This window comes from Plectrocnemia conspersa, unplaced genomic scaffold, assembly GCF_051122295.1.
Source record: "Plectrocnemia conspersa isolate PC_06_02 unplaced genomic scaffold, ASM5112229v1 ptg000007l, whole genome shotgun sequence".
NCBI classification, from domain to species: Eukaryota; Metazoa; Arthropoda; class Insecta; order Trichoptera; family Polycentropodidae; genus Plectrocnemia; species Plectrocnemia conspersa.
In genome coordinates this window covers 7,393,371-7,420,882 of record NW_028277171.1, presented here as the reverse complement: position 1 = coordinate 7,420,882, position 27,512 = coordinate 7,393,371, and the positions used below count along the sequence as shown (strand labels likewise).

The 27,512-nt window shown below is 41.5% G+C and overlaps 3 protein-coding genes across 10 annotated transcripts in view; 1 reads left to right on the top strand and 2 right to left on the bottom strand.

The window, feature by feature from the left end:
• The window catches only part of Samuel (SAM-motif ubiquitously expressed punctatedly localized protein), a 230,096-nt gene that overhangs the window by 167,613 nt on the left and 34,971 nt on the right, over positions 1-27,512 (top strand). The window lies entirely within an intron of this gene.
• LOC148233781 (uncharacterized) lies at positions 14,809-17,600 on the bottom strand. Its single transcript, XM_088188938.1, is given in 7 exon segments — positions 14,809-15,022; positions 15,091-15,241; positions 15,301-16,209; positions 16,343-16,467; positions 16,536-16,686; positions 16,746-17,188; positions 17,375-17,600. Coding segments are annotated over 7 exon segments (2,208 nt in total). The 3' UTR covers positions 14,809-14,819.
• On the bottom strand, positions 17,382-18,652 carry LOC148233780 (kinesin-like protein subito). The gene is made up of 3 exons (XM_088188937.1): positions 18,191-18,652; positions 17,981-18,131; positions 17,382-17,915 (listed from the first exon to the last, which is right to left on the bottom strand). The coding sequence occupies exons 1-3, from the start codon at positions 18,650-18,652 to the stop codon at positions 17,710-17,712; spliced, it is 819 nt and encodes a 272-aa protein (XP_088045063.1). The 3' UTR covers positions 17,382-17,709.

The following is a 27,512-nucleotide window of genomic DNA, read 5'->3' as shown; positions in this document are numbered from 1 at the left end:
TGTCTATCGTGCTAATAATTCAAAAATAATAGATCGAAAAATTCCCACTTTCTAAAAAAATGTGTCACTTCAAAGTTTGGTTACTTCCAGTAAGCCAGTGATATCTGACGGTAGTTAATATTTACTCACAAAAAATATGTTGGAATTTCCTTATTACAGGATAAAAAAAAATACAATAGAATCTTACTAATCTGACAATCTTGAGATTCTCAGTAATCCAATACTATCTAATGGTTAATGATATGATAAATTTTTAGTGTCTTGTACTTTTTATATATGTACATCGTATTTTTTAATTTTATGTAATTTGACTTTATTTCTAAATAAACCCATTTACCCAATAAATTATTTTTAAATATACATATTTATATGTTTGTGTATAAAATATCATATTTTTTCTTTTTTTACACCGTCCGAAAAAAAAGTGTGGTGGATAAAAGTTTTTCGAAATTTGAAAAAGTTTGAGAACCGCTGGTTAGCTCAATTCAAATTATTTTTATTTAAATTCCTAGATTACTTGCTTTTATAATTTTAAAATCTAATAATAAGGAAATGTAATAATTAATTTCTATTTCCGGCGAACCACATGTTGAGAACCACTTAATAATGGCTTGAATTGATGCATTGTTACATTTATAACATAACTAGAAAAAATTGTTAAAATATTCGCACCACGTCAAAAGATACATAAGTTTGTCTGGTAGTGAAACTGCCTGATGAAAGAAATATAAAATATATTTATAAAACCTTCGCATTTGTCTAAATATAATTAAAAAAAAAAAATAATTAAAATAAAATGAAAATTCATACATTTATTTAGTCATGTCTTAAAAAAAAAGCAAATAAAACACTAAGCATATATTTTTAATTTGACATGGAAACGAAAACATACACAGGACGCCAATTGGCGTCTGCGGTGTTTAACTCTCGGCACACTCAGGACGCCAATTGGCGTGAGCGGTAGGTAAAGTGTTAACATTAAATTATCCAGTATTATAGCAATTTAATTACACAGTTTTTTTTATTTTATATCGATTCAGTTTGCTATGAATTAATTCTTGCGTTTTACGATTTAGAACATTGTGTCGATTCTTACTCATTTTTAGTTTTTTTGGACACATACAGCAGTGCGATGTTTGAAGTCGGACTGGTAATTAAAGATGCAAAAGTCTGCAACATATGCTTTTGCTCGTTCGTAATTTCAGTATCTATTGTTACTTTGGGATTTACTTAGACAATATTTGTCTGCACTTTAATTCGCACCATATGGGAAGCATATATCTATCCGACAAAAAATAGTTCATTAACTTTTTTATAGTTTTAATTTGATATTAAATATCGAAAAGGCAATTTTAATTACGATAAGCATCTCACCCGATGCATATGTTTTAATAATAGGTACTTATAATAAACTTATAGCACTTTCGTTTCTTGATTTCCTTAATCGTTACTATTCATCCAATACTATCGAGTCTCAATTTGATATTTTTTTATCCTTTCCATCGAAGAACTAACCGATTGTTCCGCACAAAACGTCACATTATCTCCAAATTTTCATTTCGATCGAAGAGAACCCCTTTGTGCTCTCGTTCTCGGAAACGGATTTTCGACAGTGTCAGCAGCGCTGGTTCTTGTTCTTTTTGACCCAACAGTGGTCCGATGCCACCGGCCCAGTTGTGGCCACGACACCGGCGGCATTGTGCTTTTGTGGTCCGACCCGCGGCGGGGTCTTTTTGTACCCTTTGATTTGGACCGTTTCGCGAGAGAGCGCGGTCATCGTTATTATTGTTATTTCGCATTCTTCCGAGGCTCGCTGTGTGTATAAATCAGGTGTTGCCAACGCCGGCCTTTGTTCCTCTCGACCGCTCGGATCTGACCTCTTATATGGTATTGACGGGTCTGTTGCTTTTGCCAGAAGCGGAATATTTCGAAGCGAAGGCCGAATTTTTCGGCGGACGTTAATTGTGGGCGCTTCCTGTTTTGGAGACACTTGACATCTTTGTGATTGAGAATGTTGACACTTGAACGTGTCTCTGTTATTTGGAGGAAATTCTTTGACCTCCCTTCGAACGGCCGTCGCGTATCTAACCACAAGGAAGGCCTTTCAAATCGATTTTGAAAAACATTGTCTGAAACATTTCCTTCAGATTTTTTGTTTCTAAATACGAATAGTTAAATTTAAAAAATATGCCATTTACCTATTTAACCACATATATTTTGACCAGAAAAAAGATTTACACTCGCAATAAGTAAAATTATACATAAATACATACTTATCTTTGGGGTTAAAATTATTCAATAATGCCACTTTGCTATGCTAGGAATATAACAAAAATTAGTCTTATTTTCAACTCTCACTTGATCGAACACTCTTACTTGTACATGGATGCACTAATGTTAAAAAATCCTATGGTAATAGTAGAACCAGATAAATCTAAAATAAGTTAATATTACTTTATTTCAATGAAAAAAAATACTCCACGCAGTTTTTTTTTTCATGTAAATTTGACAATTATAGTCGTATATATAATATCGGTCAACTTACCTTAATAAATATTTTATTGATCGAAAAGATTTTATTATGAATACATAGAAATACAAATTATTTTACAATTTTTATAACTTCCTTTCAATTTAAAGTCTCTGGCACCTCCAGGTCAGCAATGCCTTCCGATCAATGAAGGCTGTCGCGGTCCACCGAGCACACTGTCGATCTCTTCTATTTACATTGTGCTCGGTCGCACCGACTTTTGGCCGCTCCGATACGAGGGCAAGGTTCTCTAAATTGGATCACGTACATATCTCTGTCGGAGACTGTGAAAAAATTACGTTTCGACATTATTTTGTTCACGACGATGATGACGACGATTCGCTTCAATTTTCCTCCCTCCCTGTCGCTTCGTGACGGAGATTGAAATTTGGACGACGGACGTTTATTGTCGGTGTTTTATGGCGGGTAAATGAATACCTTTTACATTAAGATTCAATCTGACTGAGATATTATAGTACCCCGTGTATTCTGATGACACGGACAGAGAGATCAGGTGCGCGCGTGACTGCTCTACGCCCTCTCTAGGTGGGTGGCATGCCGCTGCACGCCACGGTTTCTAAAATATTTCATAAGTAAACTGCTATACAGCTTATGAATTCAATATCTTGACCCCATGATGTGAAATATAAATACATAAACTGACCCATCATAAGCAAAAATATACCGTTGGACGATTTAAATACGCAGCAAATTTGATACAGTCTTCAGTTTTTTTTTCCTTATTTATTTAATCATGATTTTTGTAACGATTTTAATGCTGAACATTTTACTTTTTATATTTAAAATATTTTATTCTAATTAAAAGCTTAAAATAAGTTAAAATAGTAATGTTTTATATTGTATCATAACGTAAATATTATTTATATTGTAATTATAGTGATTTTTGGTAATTTTGTATAAAAAAGCTTACAGGAAAAATATTATTAAATAAAATCTATGTGGCAATCTCAAATTTTTATGTGGTAGTTATTTTTTAGTACTTTTATTTTAATTAAAGAAAAAACAATTTCTTTAATTACAAAAAACAATTTCTTTAATTACACATAATATTATTTACAGATGTTATTGATTTTGAATTGAACCTTAAGTGTAGTATTGTATAAACTATTTCCATTACGTATATGTACAATACAACCAGTTGTGTGTTATTTGTATTTAAATAGAGGAGAAGTGGCACTTCGAATCTCAAAATAATCATGTTTCTTAATTAATGTTATATCTGAAAGATCGGATTTAGTAATTATTTTAATTATAATTTCGATCGATCATCATAAATTAGGTTTTTCTAGCTTTTTATAATTTCATAAGCAAATATTGTGTTTAAATATAGGAATAAAAAAAATCAAATAAATAAATGTTGGTCATACAGTATCTCAATAAAAAATATTTCTACCAAGTACTAAGGAACTTCGTGCACTGTTCTTTTGTACTTGTTGAACTCCAGTTATTTGCTCCAGAACTTGCTCGTGCGTTGCGATATTTACACTGTCTCGACCCATTATTTCGAAATGAAACACGCTTTTACGAGAGCATTACAATTGCTTGATGAAATATTTGCAGATAGATACCTTTCATATTTTATTATTATAGTAGAACCTCGATTATCTGCACTAATTGGTAATGAAGATAGTGCAGATAATTGAAAAACTCGAATAAATTATAATCAAAAGGAGATAGAAAATATATATATATCTACATATTATAAATTTTTTATTGAAATATGTAGATTATAACTTTTATTTTAATTATTGCGAATTAAAATAACCAATGATTGATTTTTGCTTAAAAATAGATTTTATTTTAGAAGCCACCAAATCTCATATGTTTTGTTGGGTTTCATTCTTCCTGTCTCTCAAACCACTTCATGGTTACATCTAAGCACTGCAAAGCTTCAGAATGCTTACATTTATTATTTTAATATTTTCCTCCTCCTCCTTGACATTATCCTTGTTGTCTTCTTCTTCTGAGAGTAAGTAAAATATTTCATTAATTATTTCCTTTTCATTTAAAATCCAGGATCGTTCGCATCACAATTTAACCATTCCATGACATATTCTTTGACGCATTCGCTGCATATTGAAATTTGTGATGTCTTCCATGTTAGCCGTATCAGCAAGATCTGCATTACTATTATTGGAACTCATTAACATCTATAGAATCTCAACTCTCTGCCGCCATGTAGTAACAGTCCCTTAAATTATCTAATAATCGATTCTTCATTATTTTTGTCTGCTAACAATAGTCTTTGAAGTATCTGTTTTCGATATAAGTGCTTTAATGTTTCTATTACTCTCTGATCCATTGGTTGTATTACAGACGTGACATTTGGTGGAAGAAATTTTATAATAAACATTTCATTAATCTGAGTGCCGTTGCATTGTCGAGTAATAACAATACTTTTCTTCTCTTACATATCTATAGAATTTAAGATTGTTTTTCATACCATCACTTAAAAATTTCACCACTTATCCATGTCTTTTTCTGATGATCATACGAAACTTCTTATATTTTTAAGACATCTAGAATTATTCGAATTTAATTTAAAAAAAATATATTAAATCTAATTCGAATTATCGAGGTACTACTGTATATTTTATGTATTTTTATTAAATAAACTATACATATGTATTGGGTGCTTTTACATTTAGCTGCTAGTTCTTGAAAATGTGCTTACAAGGAAGTGTAAATAACTATATTTTAAAATATTTTCTAGAGCTGGTAATTAACTTGTCAGTGTAGCACAAATTCTTTTGAGTTAGAATGCGCAAGATGTAGTGATCAATTAAAAAAAAATCAGCATTTTAAAATCATATTTAAAGCCAAAAACTTTAAATATCATTAAACTTTTATTTTGTAGCATCTCTTATAATCAATCATAATTCATCAATAAAGAAAAAAGCAACGATTAAGTCGATATATAGTTTATTTAATACAAGTTATTTTATCTATGTGGCAAAAAAATGCATACTATCCGTATAGTATACATTATATTAATATTTTCGATGATAAAATAATTTATTATTTTGTTGAAGAAATCTAAAATAATTCATTTGGAAAATATTAAAGAAATGTTGAAGAATCTTATATTTTTTTTTCAAAAAGTTTGAAAGCAAATAACATTTTCAATGTCTATATTGTTAATCATCATTCATTTTTAAAATGTTGAAGAAGCCTATTACACGTTACTACAGTCGTGAACTCTGCAAACGACTGAGCTTTGCCGCGTGCCGCGCACGCGCAGCGGTCACGCAAAGCTCCGCCCAACCCCTTCCTTTCACCCGATGACCCCTTCCTTCTCGCTCTAACTCGAGTACCTGCTGGCCATCAAAACGACGATGTCTCGCTCTCGCTAGTGGTCGGCGTGCAGAAGCCACCTGTGTGCTCCTGCTGAGCTTCCACTGTAATAAACACTCGGTACACTTGTCAATTCGGCCCGTGCAATGGGAAAATACTGTATCGTTTCATATTGTTTTATTACTAATAAAATATTTAATTATAAAGTTGAATAAATAAGATTAAAATACATGTATCACACGGTTATTAGATATATAAAACCCTTTTAATAAATATAAAAAAATCTTTATTGCAATTTAATTTTACACGATATTAAAATCAATCAATGCAAGGACAGAATTATATTTTTTTACTTGTTATCTATTAATGTCGTTATTAAACTACTTTTCTAGCCCATACATAAGTATTATATGGAGTTCGTTCTATAAAAAAAATATTAATTAAGCATCAGCCTTATCTAAAAACAATCTCTACGAGTTCGTGCATATCCATCATCATGGCTCGGGCTCCTTTATCACAATCTTACCGTTGGTAATTTCAGTAAAAGGGATCGGCACGTTCTGTGTGTCGATTATACCGTTAACACATTGTTGTCGGGACACGGATTTTTCCGTTTTTGCGGAACTGTTGCTGGATTGCGGGACCCGTAAAAATCCGTTTTTTGTAGTCTGTTGCTAGAAGTCGGCTCACGTGTTTATCCGTGTAATTTGAACTGCATTTTTTTTTGTTGTCAGAAGCTAGATGTCACTGCTTTGATATTTAGTAAAGACATTATTTTATTCGTCGTCGCATTTATTACATTTCCACCAAATGTATTGTACTAATTTTGATATTGAATTTTTATTCCGTACAAAAAATTAAATAACGAACTATAAACAATTCCTGTTATCCCAAATATCTTCTATTATGTTCAATTATATTCAAGATACTTCGAGGAATTACTTTCTACCTGATGTAAAAGAAGGGATGGTTGGGAGTGAGAAAACAAAACAAATTCCAATGAAATTTGCCCTGGGGTAGATAACAAGCAACAGTCATTGCGACATCTGTGACTTGTTATAAAAAAAAAGAAATCATTACAGTTACGCGTAAATGTTCGGTCGTTCGGTTGTCTAAAAAATTGTTTTACACCCCGAAATGTTTTCACCCGATAAAAATAAATCTGACGATGAATTTTGTGTGGATAATTTATCTGATTATTGATAATTGGACCAAAAGTGTAGCTATGTATCTTTTGACATACCTCTACACAGAGGTACGTGCTTTTAGAGATATCATACGTTAAAAACTATTCATAAAAACAGATTGTGCCATATTTTAGTTTTATTTAGTGTTTAATTCGATTTTTTATTACATACATTTTTATAGTACTTTTATGTGCAAAATAAACGCAAGTTTTCAGTGAATATAAAACTGTCAACCTCCATGTTTCTTCTTCATTTGATAGAACTGTTTATGGTAAGTCTATGTTTAAAATTTCATAATTTTATATTGTATAGTATAAAAGTTATGGCGAGTTTCCGAAAAAAAACGCGGAAATTCTTCGTTTCCGAAAAATTCCGCGGCTGCTAAAAAATGGCCCGCGCCAGGTACAACCAACCCAAATGTACACCCATCTGTTTTGTGTTGATGTAGACGTAGACCATGAAATGCCAGTCAGCAAAGAAATAGGACTTAAAATATAATTAAAATATATCATTTTTAACGAAATTAATAAAGTTCGGTAATTACCGGTTTTTTATTTTGTAATACCGGTAATACCGAAGATGTAGTTTTCATCAAAAATCGGTATTACCGGTAATGGAATCCCTAGTCGTGTTGTATTTTTGCAGATAAAAGTACGAGTTACAGCGACACGTCCGGTAGTACGGATCAAAGCAGTACGACCATGGCTCGCGATGTGGGCTCCTTTCTTATGCCTCGCGGTCGCGACCATAGCATTACAAAACCGTGGATGAGACCTCGACCAGCTCGAGGAAAAGATTTACGCGATCTGCTCGAAGACGACGTTTCTTACGATTCGATTGTCGAAGATCAACATTTAAAGGTGTTCTTGAGAGTCAAACCTGCGACTCGATATTTTAAACAAGAGCCTTACGAGATCCAATCGAAACGTATATTTACTTTACAAGAAGAGACCAAAAGCAACAAAAAAAACCTTAAAAAGTCGTATAGCTTCTCTCATATATTTCACGATGAAAATAACACGCAATATGACATTTACAAATATATCATTGAAGAAAATTTGGCAAAATTTGTCGACGGAAATGATTATACGATTATGACTTACGGCTCGTCAGGTTCCGGGAAGACTTATTCGTTGATGGGTACCGAAGACGAAGCCGGTATAATTCCTCGCTGTTTAGAGTCTTTGTTCAAGGCGATCAAAGTCGATTGGCTCCCTCGAGTGAAGCCGGTGGATAACTATTTCAAGGCGCTCAAGGCAGCCGAGAAAGTAGACGAAGTGGCCGCAATTCAATCCATCGTCAAGTCCAGCACGACTCATAACACGATGGTGGAAAGCTTAGCCTCGTACCGTCGCCAGAGTATACTCCTACAGGCCGAACTACCAAATCACCACGGACAACAGAGTCACAAGTTGAAGTATGAAGTTTGGGTTTCGTTTGCTGAGATTTATAACGAAGCAATATACGACTTATTGAGAGAGTGATCGCCCAACGGCGTAAAACCCTGGCGTCTTATTAAATTTATTAATATATACCTTAACGTATGGTTTACTGTTGTTGGCATGAAACAAACGAAGAGGAACTAAAGGTTGATTAGATATGGGCGATCTCTCTCTCAATAAGTCGTATATTGCTTCGTTATAAATCTCAGCAAACGAAACCCAAACTTCATACTTCAACTTGTGACTCTGTTGTCCGTGGTGATTTGGTAGTTCGGCCTGTAGGAGTATACTCTGGCGGCGGTACGAGGCTAAGCTTTCCACCATCGTGTTATGAGTCGTGCTGGACTTGACGATGGATTGAATTGCGGCCACTTCGTCTACTTTCTCGGCTGCCTTGAGCGCCTTGAAAGAGTTATCCACCGGCTTCACTCGAGGGAGCCAATCGACTTTGATCGCCTTGAACAAAGACTCTAAACAGCGAGGAATTATACCGGCTTCGTCTTCGGTACCCATCAACGAATAAGTCTTCCCGGAACCTGACGAGCCGGAAGTCATAATCGTATAATCATTTCCGTCGACAAATTTTGCCAAATTTTCTTCAATGATATATTTGTAAATGTCATATTGCGCGTTATTTTCATCGTGAAATATATGAGAGAAGCTATACGACTTTTTAACGTTTTTTTTGTTGCTTTTGGTCTCTTCTTGTAAAGTAAATATACGTTTCGATTGGATCTCGTAAGGCTCTTGTTTAAAATATCGAGTCGCAGGTTTGACTCTCAAGAACACCTTTAAATGTTGATCTTCGACAATCGAATCGTAAGAAACGTCGTCTTCGAGCAGATCGCGTAAATCTTTTCCTCGAGCTGGTCGAGGTCTCATCCACGGTTTTGTAATGCTATGGTCGCGACCGCGAGGCATAAGAAAGGAGCCCACATCGCGAGCCATGGACGTACTGCTTTGATCCGCACTACCGGACGTGTCGCTGTAACTCGTACTTTTCTATTATAGTTATTGCTATTTCGGTGTTATACTATACTAAATCTTCAAATATTAACTATAAAAATTTGAACAAAAACCTAAATGGAGGTAAACCACGCTGGCTGCGTAGAACAGTAAGACATTTTCCCAATACGTGCAGACAGGAGTTAATACTCTTGGATTCGTTGAGTCGCACACCTTCGTTTCCGGTTCGTTTGGCTCTTTCCGATCCGGCCAGATCGCAAAGTCGGAAAGTGCTCATGGAAACATGCTTAATATCTAGACAAAGAAGATAAGTATGTCAAGCTGCATATCAACTGTGTATCATATTTTTATTTATAAGATACCTGTATATTGCACGAGTCGTACGGAAAATATGCAACGCGACCGCGAGCTATGAGAGTTCATGTTGGTGCGAGCGAATTTCGAGAGTCGTCTGCCTCTTTCTAAAGCAGCGTACGCTTCTTCGCCGCTTCTAGCGTACACCCATCGCAGGCCCTAAAAATGGACAAAACGGCGTAAAACCCTGGCGTCTTATTAAATTTATTAATATATACCTTAACGTATGGTTTACTGTTGTTGGCATGAAACAAACGAAGAGGAACTAAAGGTTGATTAGATATGGGCGATCTCTCTCTCAATAAGTCGTATATTGCTTCGTTATAAATCTCAGCAAACGAAACGCAAACTTCATACTTCAACTTGTGACTCTGTTGTCCGTGGTGATTTGGTAGTTCGGCCTGTAGGAGTATACTCTGGCGACGGTACGAGGCTAAGCTTTCCACCATCGTGTTATGAGTCGTGCTGGACTTGACGATGGATTGAATTGCGGCCACTTCGTCTACTTTCTCGGCTGCCTTGAGCGCCTTGAAAGAGTTATCCACCGGCTTCACTCGAGGGAGCCAATCGACTTTGATCGCCTTGAACAAAGACTCTAAACAGCGAGGAATTATACCGGCTTCGTCTTCGGTACCCATCAACGAATAAGTCTTGCCGGAACCTGACGAGCCGGAAGTCATAATCGTATAATCATTTCCGTCGACAAATTTTGCCAAATTTTCTTCAATGATATATTTGTGTGCTGCGGTGCGCGTGTCCTTCTCCATGGTCCCGCGCTCCGTCCACGTGCGTCCCTCCTGTACCCAGTGTTGCTACTACCTCTCTTCCCCCGCATTGGGGTGTCCATCACACCACACGCTCCCCTGATGTCCACATCGCAACACAAAATCTTGAAACCGCGCAGGCCTCCTTCTGGTTCTTTGCACACGACTCCTCTCTGCTGCTGGCGGGTCCCTTTCGGTCTGCATTGGCTCTGCAGTCTCCGTTGTCTCGAACAGAGTTGTCAGATCCTGGTGATCCACTGGCAACTCTCCGGTGACTGACGTTGGCTGCTTCGGAACTCTGCGCAGGTCCAACACGTGTCTGGGCATTCCGTCCACGACGACGTTGTTCGTGGAAACGACGCTGTCGACGCGTCCTCTGGGCCACTCCGTCGTACAGCGCGCCCCTCGCGGCTTCACGAAGACTACGTCTCCCGTTCGGAATGGGCACCCGTCCACGGGCTGCGTCGTCGCTGTCTTTGCTGCTGGATGGCGCCACTGATAAGCGAAAACAGCTGAAGATGGGGCGGTCTTTCCTCTTATTCCCTCTGATGCTAGATTGTACCAGAATGCAGCCTGCAATGGCGAAATTCGGCTCCTAGCAGCGATTCGCTTCACCGTCCGGTGGTTCCTCTCTACAATACCGTTGCCTGCCGGTCTGTAGGCTGCCCGAAACCTGGAACACACGCCCCATCGGTCACACAGCTCTTGCACAAGGCGGGATCGAAACGCAGTGCCATTGTCCATGAGCAATTCTCGGGGCGGGCCGCGTTCCCGAAACACTTGCTCCAAGTTTTTCACAACACAATCACCACTCTCCCCAGCGACCTCCCGCCACACCGCAAATCTTCCCGGGCCACAATCCACTACCGTTAAGTACAGTGCCGTCCCATAGTGCGTGAAGTCCACTGCGAGTCTTACCCATGGATGCGACACTTCGAGGCTACCTTCTTCATGGGCTGCCGGCGCTGGGTCTATGGTAATGCATCTTTCACATGCCCTGACGCATCTCTTAACCTCCGCTCGCGTAGTGTTCGTGTTTACCATGCGAGCTAGGTTTAATGTTCTGTCGACCCCCAGATGGTTCATTTTGTGAAGCTCGTCAACTGTGACCCCACAAATCGCGATCGTTTCACTTTTCACCCACTGTCTGTTCACTCGGGTGAGCACGTCAGCTTTGTTTTTCTCCGAAGGCACATACACTACCCGAACTATGAGACCGTACGCTTGCACAAGTTCCCCAACGAGGCCGAGACGTCGCCGCACCAACATCTCCGCCATTCCCGACACTTTGGGCCTCGACGCGTCCGACAATACAGAGTCAAGCCAACTCTTTACTGTGGCCGAATCCGTCATCACCTCTATGTCCTTCAGCCGCCATTTAGTCGCGAGGTTGATGCCTTTTATGACAGCTTCCAATTCAGCCGTGTTGATGTGGCTCGCGTCAGCTGGTTTCCTGAGCCATGCCCCGTCTTCCACCACAGCTCCTCCGATCTCGACCGCCGCGCCGAGTGCGATTGAACTCGCGTCGCACCAGACTCGACCTCTATTCGTATCCGGAACGTGCCACGGTCCTTTCACTGGGTCTTCTCGTTCAACACGCTCTACCACTTGACGCAGCATCGCTGCTACTCTCTCGCTAACAGGCTCTCCCCAGGAACCAGCCCCGCACTCGCGCTTAAGGAAGCTGCAAGCGACCCTCAGCCAACCCCCCACTGGATAGTGGCCTGTGAGCTGTCCGCACAGGGAAAAAAGCTGCCTCCTCGTCAACCTCTCTGGTACGGAGGGTATTTTATTGCCTCGGCGAAACTGCAGACATCCCGTGCGGTCCTTGACGATAGCAAGACCTAACGCCCGTCCGCCATCCAGCAATTCTGGTGGTTTAGCCTCCAAGCCGAACCGTTTAAGATGTGCAACGACTTTGTCGCACGGCACGATGCTTTCGTCGACCAAAATGTCGTCCATGAACGCGTCTGTGGCACTTTCAATCATCTGGTCCTTTTTCAATACGAACTTCACGATCGCAGACATTATTTTTGGTGCACAATTCAGTCCGAACCCTAATCGCGTCAGCCTAAATGCGCGTCCCGCATATTGCACCTGCTGGAACTGCCACATCGACGCGTCCACGTGAACTTGGAGGTAGGCCGATTTAAGATCAATTATCTTCGAGGCACCGTGCCTTCTCCGCCACCGCCGCATCGCTTCGTCACACACCGCAACATCAGCTCCCGGGTGGCTTTCAACGTAGCCGTTCAGCTCGCGATAGTCGAGCACCGGCCTGACCTTTCCTTTGTTCCGCTGGATCACGGCCATCAAAGGCAAAAGTCCTTCACTGCGCGACGTCTCGCACGGCACCAACCATCCTTTCGAGATCCAAGAGCGAACCTCCCGGTCGAAGTCTTCTTTCGCGTCAGGCTTTCCTGTACTTGCGTACTCTGAAACGCGATTCTTGAGAACAGGCTCCTCTCCAGTCTTCCATCGCCACTTCGCCGTCCACTTCTCACCGTCGAAAGTCGCTTCGAAGTCCCGATCCATGATTGTGCAGTTTTCCGCCTGCTCGGACGCCGCAGTCTCTGCTCGCCTTACTCCGACAGAAGAGAAATTCACGCCTCCTATCCCCACGATGAAGTCCATGCCTAGCACTGCGTCCGCCCCAGAAAACACATCTTCGAGAAGAAGACAACTGACCGTGATGACGGCCCCAAGGGCTTCGACAGTGACACTCGCTTCACCGGAACACCGTATCCTCGTACCGTCGACTGCGACCACGATTTTAGCCGAACTCGTCCTCGTCGAGCACAGGTTCGCGCGCACTATTGTCTTAGAGCAACCGGTGTCCACGAGGGCTCGAACGCGCACTCCGTTGATACGCGCATCGATTATCAGCAGCGCCGTTAACATCGGTCGGAAGCTGGCGGCGCACCAGCCTCCGATAGTCCGTTTCCCCGGGTCTTAACGTTCGCTCGACGCGGACACTTCCGGGCGACGTGTCCGCGTTCACCGCACACCCAGCAGTCGAGAGCGTGAGTGGGGGTGGACGCGGGATTTCTACACTCGCGAACAAAATGGCCACCGCCGCACCGGTGGCATCTAACCGTCGTTCGAGCACGCGCACTCGCACTTTCGTGTCTCGCGACAATCGAGACCGTTTGGCGCGAATCTTCGTCAGCCTCTTCCGTCATTGTCACTCGCGCCCTCGCCACTATGTCCTTAAGCGGCGGCAACGTGGTCGCGCCCCCCACGAATGCTCGCAGGTCTCGCGACGCCCGCTCCGGAAGCCCTACAATGAAGTGGGTCGCCAACAGCGCGTCACCCTCTACCCCGGCCTGGGCCGAGAGTTTACGCAGCTCGCACAAAAACACGTCGACAGTTTCGCCGGCTTCCCAACGCCGCTGGATGAACCGACCATACGACACAAACCGGCCAGCCCCGAACGCCAAGCTCAGGGCGGCCGCTGCTTGCGCTCCGTCGCGGCGAGTCTCTTCAGGCAAGTCAACGAAAATGTCGAACGCTCGGCCCCGGAGGAACGTAGCCAACCACTTAGCGACGTCGTCCTCGTGGTACAGGTCCATCAGAACCGTGAGGCGCCGGTACCACCTGTCAAAATCGCCGTCTCCCGAGAACGGCTCCACGGCATCGGCTAGGCGGTGATGCGCCTTCGCAGCGCCCCCCATATCGCTAGGCGCCGAAATAGCTTGTGCTGCGGTGCGCGTGTCCTTCCCCATGGTCCCGCGCTCCGTCCACGTGCGTCCCTCCTGCACCCAGTGTTGCTACTACCTCCCTTCCCCCGCATTGGGGTTGCCATCACACCACAATATAAATGTCATATTGCGTGTTATTTTCATCGTGAAATATATACGAGAAGCTATACGACTTTTTAACGTTTTTTTTGTTGCTTTTGGTCTCTTCTTGTAAAGTAAATATACGTTTCGATTGGATCTCGTAAGGCTCTTGTTTAAAATATCGAGTCGCAGGTTTGACTCTCAAGAACACCTTTAAATGTTGATCTTCGACAATCGAATCGTAAGAAACGTCGTCTTCGAGCAGATCGCGTAAATCTTTTCCTCGAGCTGGTCGAGGTCTCATCCACGGTTTTGTAATGCTATGGTCGCGACCGCGAGGCATAAGAAAGGAGCCCACATCGCGAGCCATGGACGTACTGCTTTGATCCGCACTACCGGACGTGTCGCTGTAACTCGTACTTTTCTATTATAGTTATTGCTATTTCGGTGTTATACTATACTAAATCTTCAAATATTAACTATAAAAATTTGAACAAAAACCTAAATGGAGGTAAACCACGCTGGCTGCGTAGAACAGTAAGACATTTTCCCAATACGTGCAGAGAGGAGTTAATACTCTTGGATTCGTTGAGTCGCACACCTTCGTTTCCGGTTCGTTTGGCTCTTTCCGATCCGGCCAGATCGCAAAGTCGGAAAGTGCTCATGGAAACATGCTTAATATCTAGACAAAGAAGATAAGTATGTCAAGCTGCATATCAACTGTGTATCATATTTTTATTTATAAGATACCTGTATATTGCACGAGTCGTACGGAAAATATGCAACGCGACCGCGAGCTATGAGAGTTCATGTTGGTGCGAGCGAATTTCGAGAGTCGTCTGCCTCTTTCTAAAGCAGCGTACGCTTCTTCGCCGCTTCTAGCGTACACCCATCGCAGGCCCTAAAAATGGACAAAACGGCGTAAAACCCTGGCGTCTTATTAAATTTATTAATATATACCTTAACGTATGGTTTACTGTTGTTGGCATGAAACAAACGAAGAGGAACTAAAGGTTGATTAGATATGGGCGATCTCTCTCTCAATAAGTCGTATATTGCTTCGTTATAAATCTCAGCAAACGAAACCCAAACTTCATACTTCAACTTGTGACTCTGTTGTCCGTGGTGATTTGGTAGTTCGGCCTGTAGGAGTATACTCTGGCGACGGTACGAGGCTAAGCTTTCCACCATCGTGTTATGAGTCGTGCTGGACTTGACGATGGATTGAATTGCGGCCACTTCGTCTACTTTCTCGGCTGCCTTGAGCGCCTTGAAAGAGTTATCCACCGGCTTCACTCGAGGGAGCCAATCGACTTTGATCGCCTTGAACAAAGACTCTAAACAGTGAGAAATTATACCGGCTTCGTCTTCGGTACCCATCAACGAATAAGTCTTGCCGGAACCTGACGAGCCGTAAGTCATAATCGTTTAATCATTTCCGTCGATAAATTTTGCCAAATTTTCTTCAATGATATATTTGTAAATGTCAATTTGCGTGTTATTTTCATCGTGAAATATATGAGAGAAGCTATACGACTTTTTAACGTTTTTTTTGTTGCTTTTGGTCTCTTCTTGTAAAGTAAATATACGTTTCGATTGGATCTCGTAAGGCTCTTGTTTAAAATATCGAGTCGCAGGTTTGACTCTCAAGAACACCTTTAAATGTTGATCTTCAAAAATCGAATCGTAAGAAACGTCGTCTTCGAGCAGATCGCGTAAATCTTTTCCTCGAGCTGGTCGAGGTCTCATCCACGGTTTTGTAATGCTATGGTCGCGACCGCGAGGCATAAGAAAGGAGCCCACATCGCGAGCCATGGACGTACTGCTTTGATCCGCACTACCGGACGTGTCGCTGTAACTCGTACTTTTCTATTATAGTTATTGCTATTTCGGTGTTATACTATACTAAATCTTCAAATATTAACTATAAAAATTTGAACAAAAACCTAAATGGAGGTAAACCACGCTGGCTGCGTAGAACAGTAAGACATTTTCCCAATACGTGCAGAGAGGAGTTAATACTCTTGGATTCGTTGAGTCGCACACCTTCGTTTCCGGTTCGTTTGGCTCTTTCCGATCCGGCCAGATCGCAAAGTCGGAAAGTGCTCATGGAAACATGCTTAATATCTAGACAAAGAAGATAAGTATGTCAAGCTGCATATCAACTGTGTATCATATTTTTATTTATAAGATACCTGTATATTGCACGAGTCGTACGGAAAATATGCAACGCGACCGCGAGCTATGAGAGTTCATGTTGGTGCGAGCGAATTTCGAGAGTCGTCTGCCTCTTTCTAAAGCAGCGTACGCTTCTTCGCCGCTTCTAGCGTACACCCATCGCAGGCCCTAAAAATGGACAAAACGGCGTAAAACCCTGGCGTCTTATTAAATTTATTAATATATACCTTAACGTATGGTTTACTGTTGTTGGCATGAAACAAACGAAGAGGAACTAAAGGTTGATTAGATATGGGCGATCTCTCTCTCAATAAGTCGTATATTGCTTCGTTATAAATCTCAGCAAACGAAACCCAAACTTCATACTTCAACTTGTGACTCTGTTGTCCGTGGTGATTTGGTAGTTCGGCCTGTAGGAGTATACTCTGGCGACGGTACGAGGCTAAGCTTTCCACCATCGTGTTATGAGTCGTGCTGGATTTGACGATGGATTGAATTGCGGCCACTTCGTCTACTTTCTCGGCTGCCTTGAGCGCCTTGAAAGAGTTATCCACCGGCTTCACTCGAGGGAGCCAATCGACTTTGATCGCCTTGAACAAAGACTCTAAACAGCGAGAAATTATACCGGCTTCGTCTTCGGTACCCATCAACGAATAAGTCTTGCCGGAACCTGACGAGCCGTAAGTCATAATCGTTTAATCATTTCCGTCGATAAATTTTGCCAAATTTTCTTCAATGATATATTTGTAAATGTCAATTTGCGCGTTATTTTCATCGTGAAATATATGAGAGAAGCTATACGACTTTTTAACGTTTTTTTTGTTGCTTTTGGTCTCTTCTTGTAAAGTAAATATACGTTTCGATTGGATCTCGTAAGGCTCTTGTTTAAAATATCGAGTCGCAGGTTTGACTCTCAAGAACACCTTTAAATGTTGATCTTCGACAATCGAATCGTAAGAAACGTCGTCTTCGAGCAGATCGCGTAAATCTTTTCCTCGAGCTGGTCGAGGTCTCATCCACGGTTTTGTAATGCTATGGTCGCGACCGCGAGGCATAAGAAAGGAGCCCACATCGCGAGCCATGGACGTACTGCTTTGATCCGCACTACCGGACGTGTCGCTGTAACTCGTACTTTTCTATTATAGTTATTGCTATTTCGGTGTTATACTATACTAAATCTTCAAATATTAACTATAAAAATTTGAACAAAAACCTAAATGGAGGTAAACCACGCTGGCTGCGTAGAACAGTAAGACATTTTCCCAATACGTGCAGAGAGGAGTTAATACTCTTGGATTCGTTGAGTCGCACACCTTCGTTTCCGGTTCGTTTGGCTCTTTCCGATCCGGCCAGATCGCAAAGTCGGAAAGTGCTCATGGAAACATGCTTAATATCTAGACAAAGAAGATAAGTATGTCAAGCTGCATATCAACTGTGTATCATATTTTTATTTATAAGATACCTGTATATTGCACGAGTCGTACGGAAAATATGCAACGCGACCGCGAGCTATGAGAGTTCATGTTGGTGCGAGCGAATTTCGAGAGTCGTCTGCCTCTTTCTAAAGCAGCGTACGCTTCTTCGCCGCTTCTAGCGTACACCCATCGCAGGCCCTAAAAATGGACAAAACGGCGTAAAACCCTGGCGTCTTATTAAATTTATTAATATATACCTTAACGTATGGTTTACTGTTGTTGGCATGAAACAAACGAAGAGGAACTAAAGGTTGATTAGATATGGGCGATCTCTCTCTCAATAAGTCGTATATTGCTTCGTTATAAATCTCAGCAAACGAAACCCAAACTTCATACTTCAACTTGTGACTCTGTTGTCCGTGGTGATTTGGTAGTTCGGCCTGTAGGAGTATACTCTGGCGACGGTACGAGGCTAAGCTTTCCACCATCGTGTTATGAGTCGTGCTGGACTTGACGATGGATTGAATTGCGGCCACTTCGTCTACTTTCTCGGCTGCCTTGAGCGCCTTAAAAGAGTTATCCACCGGCTTCACTCGAGGGAGCCAATCGACTTTGATCGCCTTGAACAAAGACTCTAAACAGTGAGAAATTATACCGGCTTCGTCTTCGGTACCCATCAACAAATAAGTCTTGCCGGAACCTGACGAGCCGTAAGTCATAATCGTTTAATCATTTCCGTCGATAAATTTTGCCAAATTTTCTTCAATGATATATTTGTAAATGTCAATTTGCGTGTTATTTTCATCGTGAAATATATGAGAGAAGCTATACGACTTTTTAACGTTTTTTTTGTTGCTTTTGGTCTCTTCTTGTAAAGTAAATATACGTTTCGATTGGATCTCGTAAGGCTCTTGTTTAAAATATCGAGTCGCAGGTTTGACTGTCAAGAACACCTTTAAATGTTGATCTTCGACAATCGAATCGTAAGAAACGTCGTCTTCGAGCAGATCGCGTAAATCTTTTCCTCGAGCTGGTCGAGGTCTCATCCACGGTTTTGTAATGCTATGGTCGCGACCGCGAGGCATAAGAAAGGAGCCCACATCGCGAGCCATGGACGTACTGCTTTGATCCGCACTACCGGACGTGTCGCTGTAACTCGTACTTTTCTATTATAGTTATTGCTATTTCGGTGTTATACTATACTAAATCTTCAAATATTAACTATAAAAATTTGAACAAAAACCTAAATGGAGGTAAACCACGCTGGCTGCGTAGAACAGTAAGACATTTTCCCAATACGTGCAGAGAGGAGTTAATACTCTTGGATTCGTTGAGTCGCACACCTTCGTTTCCGGTTCGTTTGGCTCTTTCCGATCCGGCCAGATCGCAAAGTCGGAAAGTGCTCATGGAAACATGCTTAATATCTAGACAAAGAAGATAAGTATGTCAAGCTGCATATCAACTGTGTATCATATTTTTATTTATAAGATACCTGTATATTGCACGAGTCGTACGGAAAATATGCAACGCGACCACGAGCTATGAGAGTTCATGTTGGTGCGAGCGAATTTCGAGAGTCGTCTGCCTCTTTCTAAAGCAGCGTACGCTTCTTCGCCGCTTCTAGCGTACACCCATCGCAGGCCCTAAAAATGGACAAAACGGCGTAAAACCCTGGCGTCTTATTAAATTTATTAATATATACCTTAACGTATGGTTTACTGTTGTTGGCATGAAACAAACGAAGAGGAACTAAAGGTTGATTAGATATGGGCGATCTCTCTCTCAATAAGTCGTATATTGCTTCGTTATAAATCTCAGCAAACGAAACCCAAACTTCATACTTCAACTTGTGACTCTGTTGTCCGTGGTGATTTGGTAGTTCGGCCTGTAGGAGTATACTCTGGCGACGGTACGAGGCTAAGCTTTCCACCATCGTGTTATGAGTCGTGCTGGATTTGACGATGGATTGAATTGCGGCCACTTCGTCTACTTTCTCGGCTGCCTTGAGCGCCTTGAAAGAGTTATCCACCGGCTTCACTCGAGGGAGCCAATCGACTTTGATCGCCTTGAACAAAGACTCTAAACAGCGAGAAATTATACCGGCTTCGTCTTCGGTACCCATCAACGAATAAGTCTTGCCGGAACCTGACGAGCCGTAAGTCATAATCGTTTAATCATTTCCGTCGATAAATTTTGCCAAATTTTCTTCAATGATATATTTGTAAATGTCAATTTGCGCGTTATTTTCATCGTGAAATATATGAGAGAAGCTATACGACTTTTTAACGTTTTTTTTGTTGCTTTTGGTCTCTTCTTGTAAAGTAAATATACGTTTCGATTGGATCTCGTAAGGCTCTTGTTTAAAATATCGAGTCGCAGGTTTGACTCTCAAGAACACCTTTAAATGTTGATCTTCGACAATCGAATCGTAAGAAACGTCGTCTTCGAGCAGATCGCGTAAATCTTTTCCTCGAGCTGGTCGAGGTCTCATCCACGGTTTTGTAATGCTATGGTCGCGACCGCGAGGCATAAGAAAGGAGCCCACATCGCGAGCCATGGACGTACTGCTTTGATCCGCACTACCGGACGTGTCGCTGTAACTCGTACTTTTCTATTATAGTTATTGCTATTTCGGTGTTATACTATACTAAATCTTCAAATATTAACTATAAAAATTTGAACAAAAACCTAAATGGAGGTAAACCACGCTGGCTGCGTAGAACAGTAAGACATTTTCCCAATACGTGCAGAGAGGAGTTAATACTCTTGGATTCGTTGAGTCGCACACCTTCGTTTCCGGTTCGTTTGGCTCTTTCCGATCCGGCCAGATCGCAAAGTCGGAAAGTGCTCATGGAAACATGCTTAATATCTAGACAAAGAAGATAAGTATGTCAAGCTGCATATCAACTGTGTATCATATTTTTATTTATAAGATACCTGTATATTGCACGAGTCGTACGGAAAATATGCAACGCGACCGCGAGCTATGAGAGTTCATGTTGGTGCGAGCGAATTTCGAGAGTCGTCTGCCTCTTTCTAAAGCAGCGTACGCTTCTTCGCCGCTTCTAGCGTACACCCATCGCAGGCCCTAAAAATGGACAAAACGGCGTAAAACCCTGGCGTCTTATTAAATTTATTAATATATACCTTAACGTATGGTTTACTGTTGTTGGCATGAAACAAACGAAGAGGAACTAAAGGTTGATTAGATATGGGCGATCTCTCTCTCAATAAGTCGTATATTGCTTCGTTATAAATCTCAGCAAACGAAACCCAAACTTCATACTTCAACTTGTGACTCTGTTGTCCGTGGTGATTTGGTAGTTCGGCCTGTAGGAGTATACTCTGGCGACGGTACGAGGCTAAGCTTTCCACCATCGTGTTATGAGTCGTGCTGGATTTGACGATGGATTGAATTGCGGCCACTTCGTCTACTTTCTCGGCTGCCTTGAGCGCCTTGAAAGAGTTATCCACCGGCTTCACTCGAGGGAGCCAATCGACTTTGATCGCCTTGAACAAAGACTCTAAACAGCGAGAAATTATACCGGCTTCGTCTTCGGTACCCATCAACGAATAAGTCTTGCCGGAACCTGACGAGCCGTAAGTCATAATCGTTTAATCATTTCCGTCGATAAATTTTGCCAAATTTTCTTCAATGATATATTTGTAAATGTCAATTTGCGCGTTATTTTCATCGTGAAATATATGAGAGAAGCTATACGACTTTTTAACGTTTTTTTTGTTGCTTTTGGTCTCTTCTTGTAAAGTAAATATACGTTTCGATTGGATCTCGTAAGGCTCTTGTTTAAAATATCGAGTCGCAGGTTTGACTCTCAAGAACACCTTTAAATGTTGATCTTCGACAATCGAATCGTAAGAAACGTCGTCTTCGAGCAGATCGCGTAAATCTTTTCCTCGAGCTGGTCGAGGTCTCATCCACGGTTTTGTAATGCTATGGTCGCGACCGCGAGGCATAAGAAAGGAGCCCACATCGCGAGCCATGGACGTACTGCTTTGATCCGCACTACCGGACGTGTCGCTGTAACTCGTACTTTTCTATTATAGTTATTGCTATTTCGGTGTTATACTATACTAAATCTTCAAATATTAACTATAAAAATTTGAACAAAAACCTAAATGGAGGTAAACCACGCTGGCTGCGTAGAACAGTAAGACATTTTCCCAATACGTGCAGAGAGGAGTTAATACTCTTGGATTCGTTGAGTCGCACACCTTCGTTTCCGGTTCGTTTGGCTCTTTCCGATCCGGCCAGATCGCAAAGTCGGAAAGTGCTCATGGAAACATGCTTAATATCTAGACAAAGAAGATAAGTATGTCAAGCTGCATATCAACTGTGTATCATATTTTTATTTATAAGATACCTGTATATTGCACGAGTCGTACGGAAAATATGCAACGCGACCGCGAGCTATGAGAGTTCATGTTGGTGCGAGCGAATTTCGAGAGTCGTCTGCCTCTTTCTAAAGCAGCGTACGCTTCTTCGCCGCTTCTAGCGTACACCCATCGCAGGCCCTAAAAATGGACAAAACGGCGTAAAACCCTGGCGTCTTATTAAATTTATTAATATATACCTTAACGTATGGTTTACTGTTGTTGGCATGAAACAAACGAAGAGGAACTAAAGGTTGATTAGATATGGGCGATCTCTCTCTCAATAAGTCGTATATTGCTTCGTTATAAATCTCAGCAAACGAAACCCAAACTTCATACTTCAACTTGTGACTCTGTTGTCCGTGGTGATTTGGTAGTTCGGCCTGTAGGAGTATACTCTGGCGACGGTACGAGGCTAAGCTTTCCACCATCGTGTTATGAGTCGTGCTGGATTTGACGATGGATTGAATTGCGGCCACTTCGTCTACTTTCTCGGCTGCCTTGAGCGCCTTGAAAGAGTTATCCACCGGCTTCACTCGAGGGAGCCAATCGACTTTGATCGCCTTGAACAAAGACTCTAAACAGCGAGAAATTATACCGGCTTCGTCTTCGGTACCCATCAACGAATAAGTCTTGCCGGAACCTGACGAGCCGTAAGTCATAATCGTTTAATCATTTCCGTCGATAAATTTTGCCAAATTTTCTTCAATGATATATTTGTAAATGTCAATTTGCGCGTTATTTTCATCGTGAAATATATGAGAGAAGCTATACGACTTTTTAACGTTTTTTTTGTTGCTTTTGGTCTCTTCTTGTAAAGTAAATATACGTTTCGATTGGATCTCGTAAGGCTCTTGTTTAAAATATCGAGTCGCAGGTTTGACTCTCAAGAACACCTTTAAATGTTGATCTTCGACAATCGAATCGTAAGAAACGTCGTCTTCGAGCAGATCGCGTAAATCTTTTCCTCGAGCTGGTCGAGGTCTCATCCACGGTTTTGTAATGCTATGGTCGCGACCGCGAGGCATAAGAAAGGAGCCCACATCGCGAGCCATGGACGTACTGCTTTGATCCGCACTACCGGACGTGTCGCTGTAACTCGTACTTTTCTATTATAGTTATTGCTATTTCGGTGTTATACTATACTAAATCTTCAAATATTAACTATAAAAATTTGAACAAAAACCTAAATGGAGGTAAACCACGCTGGCTGCGTAGAACAGTAAGACATTTTCCCAATACGTGCAGAGAGGAGTTAATACTCTTGGATTCGTTGAGTCGCACACCTTCGTTTCCGGTTCGTTTGGCTCTTTCCGATCCGGCCAGATCGCAAAGTCGGAAAGTGCTCATGGAAACATGCTTAATATCTAGACAAAGAAGATAAGTATGTCAAGCTGCATATCAACTGTGTATCATATTTTTATTTATAAGATACCTGTATATTGCACGAGTCGTACGGAAAATATGCAACGCGACCGCGAGCTATGAGAGTTCATGTTGGTGCGAGCGAATTTCGAGAGTCGTCTGCCTCTTTCTAAAGCAGCGTACGCTTCTTCGCCGCTTCTAGCGTACACCCATCGCAGGCCCTAAAAATGGACAAAACGGCGTAAAACCCTGGCGTCTTATTAAATTTATTAATATATACCTTAACGTATGGTTTACTGTTGTTGGCATGAAACAAACGAAGAGGAACTAAAGGTTGATTAGATATGGGCGATCTCTCTCTCAATAAGTCGTATATTGCTTCGTTATAAATCTCAGCAAACGAAACCCAAACTTCATACTTCAACTTGTGACTCTGTTGTCCGTGGTGATTTGGTAGTTCGGCCTGTAGGAGTATACTCTGGCGACGGTACGAGGCTAAGCTTTCCACCATCGTGTTATGAGTCGTGCTGGATTTGACGATGGATTGAATTGCGGCCACTTCGTCTACTTTCTCGGCTGCCTTGAGCGCCTTGAAAGAGTTATCCACCGGCTTCACTCGAGGGAGCCAATCGACTTTGATCGCCTTGAACAAAGACTCTAAACAGCGAGAAATTATACCGGCTTCGTCTTCGGTACCCATCAACGAATAAGTCTTGCCGGAACCTGACGAGCCGTAAGTCATAATCGTTTAATCATTTCCGTCGATAAATTTTGCCAAATTTTCTTCAATGATATATTTGTAAATGTCAATTTGCGCGTTATTTTCATCGTGAAATATATGAGAGAAGCTATACGACTTTTTAACGTTTTTTTTGTTGCTTTTGGTCTCTTCTTGTAAAGTAAATATACGTTTCGATTGGATCTCGTAAGGCTCTTGTTTAAAATATCGAGTCGCAGGTTTGACTCTCAAGAACACCTTTAAATGTTGATCTTCGACAATCGAATCGTAAGAAACGTCGTCTTCGAGCAGATCGCGTAAATCTTTTCCTCGAGCTGGTCGAGGTCTCATCCACGGTTTTGTAATGCTATGGTCGCGACCGCGAGGCATAAGAAAGGAGCCCACATCGCGAGCCATGGACGTACTGCTTTGATCCGCACTACCGGACGTGTCGCTGTAACTCGTACTTTTCTATTATAGTTATTGCTATTTCGGTGTTATACTATACTAAATCTTCAAATATTAACTATAAAAATTTGAACAAAAACCTAAATGGAGGTAAACCACGCTGGCTGCGTAGAACAGTAAGACATTTTCCCAATACGTGCAGAGAGGAGTTAATACTCTTGGATTCGTTGAGTCGCACACCTTCGTTTCCGGTTCGTTTGGCTCTTTCCGATCCGGCCAGATCGCAAAGTCGGAAAGTGCTCATGGAAACATGCTTAATATCTAGACAAAGAAGATAAGTATGTCAAGCTGCATATCAACTGTGTATCATATTTTTATTTATAAGATACCTGTATATTGCACGAGTCGTACGGAAAATATGCAACGCGACCGCGAGCTATGAGAGTTCATGTTGGTGCGAGCGAATTTCGAGAGTCGTCTGCCTCTTTCTAAAGCAGCGTACGCTTCTTCGCCGCTTCTAGCGTACACCCATCGCAGGCCCTAAAAATGGACAAAACGGCGTAAAACCCTGGCGTCTTATTAAATTTATTAATATATACCTTAACGTATGGTTTACTGTTGTTGGCATGAAACAAACGAAGAGGAACTAAAGGTTGATTAGATATGGGCGATCTCTCTCTCAATAAGTCGTATATTGCTTCGTTATAAATCTCAGCAAACGAAACCCAAACTTCATACTTCAACTTGTGACTCTGTTGTCCGTGGTGATTTGGTAGTTCGGCCTGTAGGAGTATACTCTGGCGACGGTACGAGGCTAAGCTTTCCACCATCGTGTTATGAGTCGTGCTGGATTTGACGATGGATTGAATTGCGGCCACTTCGTCTACTTTCTCGGCTGCCTTGAGCGCCTTGAAAGAGTTATCCACCGGCTTCACTCGAGGGAGCCAATCGACTTTGATCGCCTTGAACAAAGACTCTAAACAGCGAGAAATTATACCGGCTTCGTCTTCGGTACCCATCAACGAATAAGTCTTGCCGGAACCTGACGAGCCGTAAGTCATAATCGTTTAATCATTTCCGTCGATAAATTTTGCCAAATTTTCTTCAATGATATATTTGTAAATGTCAATTTGCGCGTTATTTTCATCGTGAAATATATGAGAGAAGCTATACGACTTTTTAACGTTTTTTTTGTTGCTTTTGGTCTCTTCTTGTAAAGTAAATATACGTTTCGATTGGATCTCGTAAGGCTCTTGTTTAAAATATCGAGTCGCAGGTTTGACTCTCAAGAACACCTTTAAATGTTGATCTTCGACAATCGAATCGTAAGAAACGTCGTCTTCGAGCAGATCGCGTAAATCTTTTCCTCGAGCTGGTCGAGGTCTCATCCACGGTTTTGTAATGCTATGGTCGCGACCGCGAGGCATAAGAAAGGAGCCCACATCGCGAGCCATGGACGTACTGCTTTGATCCGCACTACCGGACGTGTCGCTGTAACTCGTACTTTTCTATTATAGTTATTGCTATTTCGGTGTTATACTATACTAAATCTTCAAATATTAACTATAAAAATTTGAACAAAAACCTAAATGGAGGTAAACCACGCTGGCTGCGTAGAACAGTAAGACATTTTCCCAATACGTGCAGAGAGGAGTTAATACTCTTGGATTCGTTGAGTCGCACACCTTCGTTTCCGGTTCGTTTGGCTCTTTCCGATCCGGCCAGATCGCAAAGTCGGAAAGTGCTCATGGAAACATGCTTAATATCTAGACAAAGAAGATAAGTATGTCAAGCTGCATATCAACTGTGTATCATATTTTTATTTATAAGATACCTGTATATTGCACGAGTCGTACGGAAAATATGCAACGCGACCGCGAGCTATGAGAGTTCATGTTGGTGCGAGCGAATTTCGAGAGTCGTCTGCCTCTTTCTAAAGCAGCGTACGCTTCTTCGCCGCTTCTAGCGTACACCCATCGCAGGCCCTAAAAATGGACAAAACGGCGTAAAACCCTGGCGTCTTATTAAATTTATTAATATATACCTTAACGTATGGTTTACTGTTGTTGGCATGAAACAAACGAAGAGGAACTAAAGGTTGATTAGATATGGGCGATCTCTCTCTCAATAAGTCGTATATTGCTTCGTTATAAATCTCAGCAAACGAAACCCAAACTTCATACTTCAACTTGTGACTCTGTTGTCCGTGGTGATTTGGTAGTTCGGCCTGTAGGAGTATACTCTGGCGACGGTACGAGGCTAAGCTTTCCACCATCGTGTTATGAGTCGTGCTGGATTTGACGATGGATTGAATTGCGGCCACTTCGTCTACTTTCTCGGCTGCCTTGAGCGCCTTGAAAGAGTTATCCACCGGCTTCACTCGAGGGAGCCAATCGACTTTGATCGCCTTGAACAAAGACTCTAAACAGCGAGAAATTATACCGGCTTCGTCTTCGGTACCCATCAACGAATAAGTCTTGCCGGAACCTGACGAGCCGTAAGTCATAATCGTTTAATCATTTCCGTCGATAAATTTTGCCAAATTTTCTTCAATGATATATTTGTAAATGTCAATTTGCGCGTTATTTTCATCGTGAAATATATGAGAGAAGCTATACGACTTTTTAACGTTTTTTTTGTTGCTTTTGGTCTCTTCTTGTAAAGTAAATATACGTTTCGATTGGATCTCGTAAGGC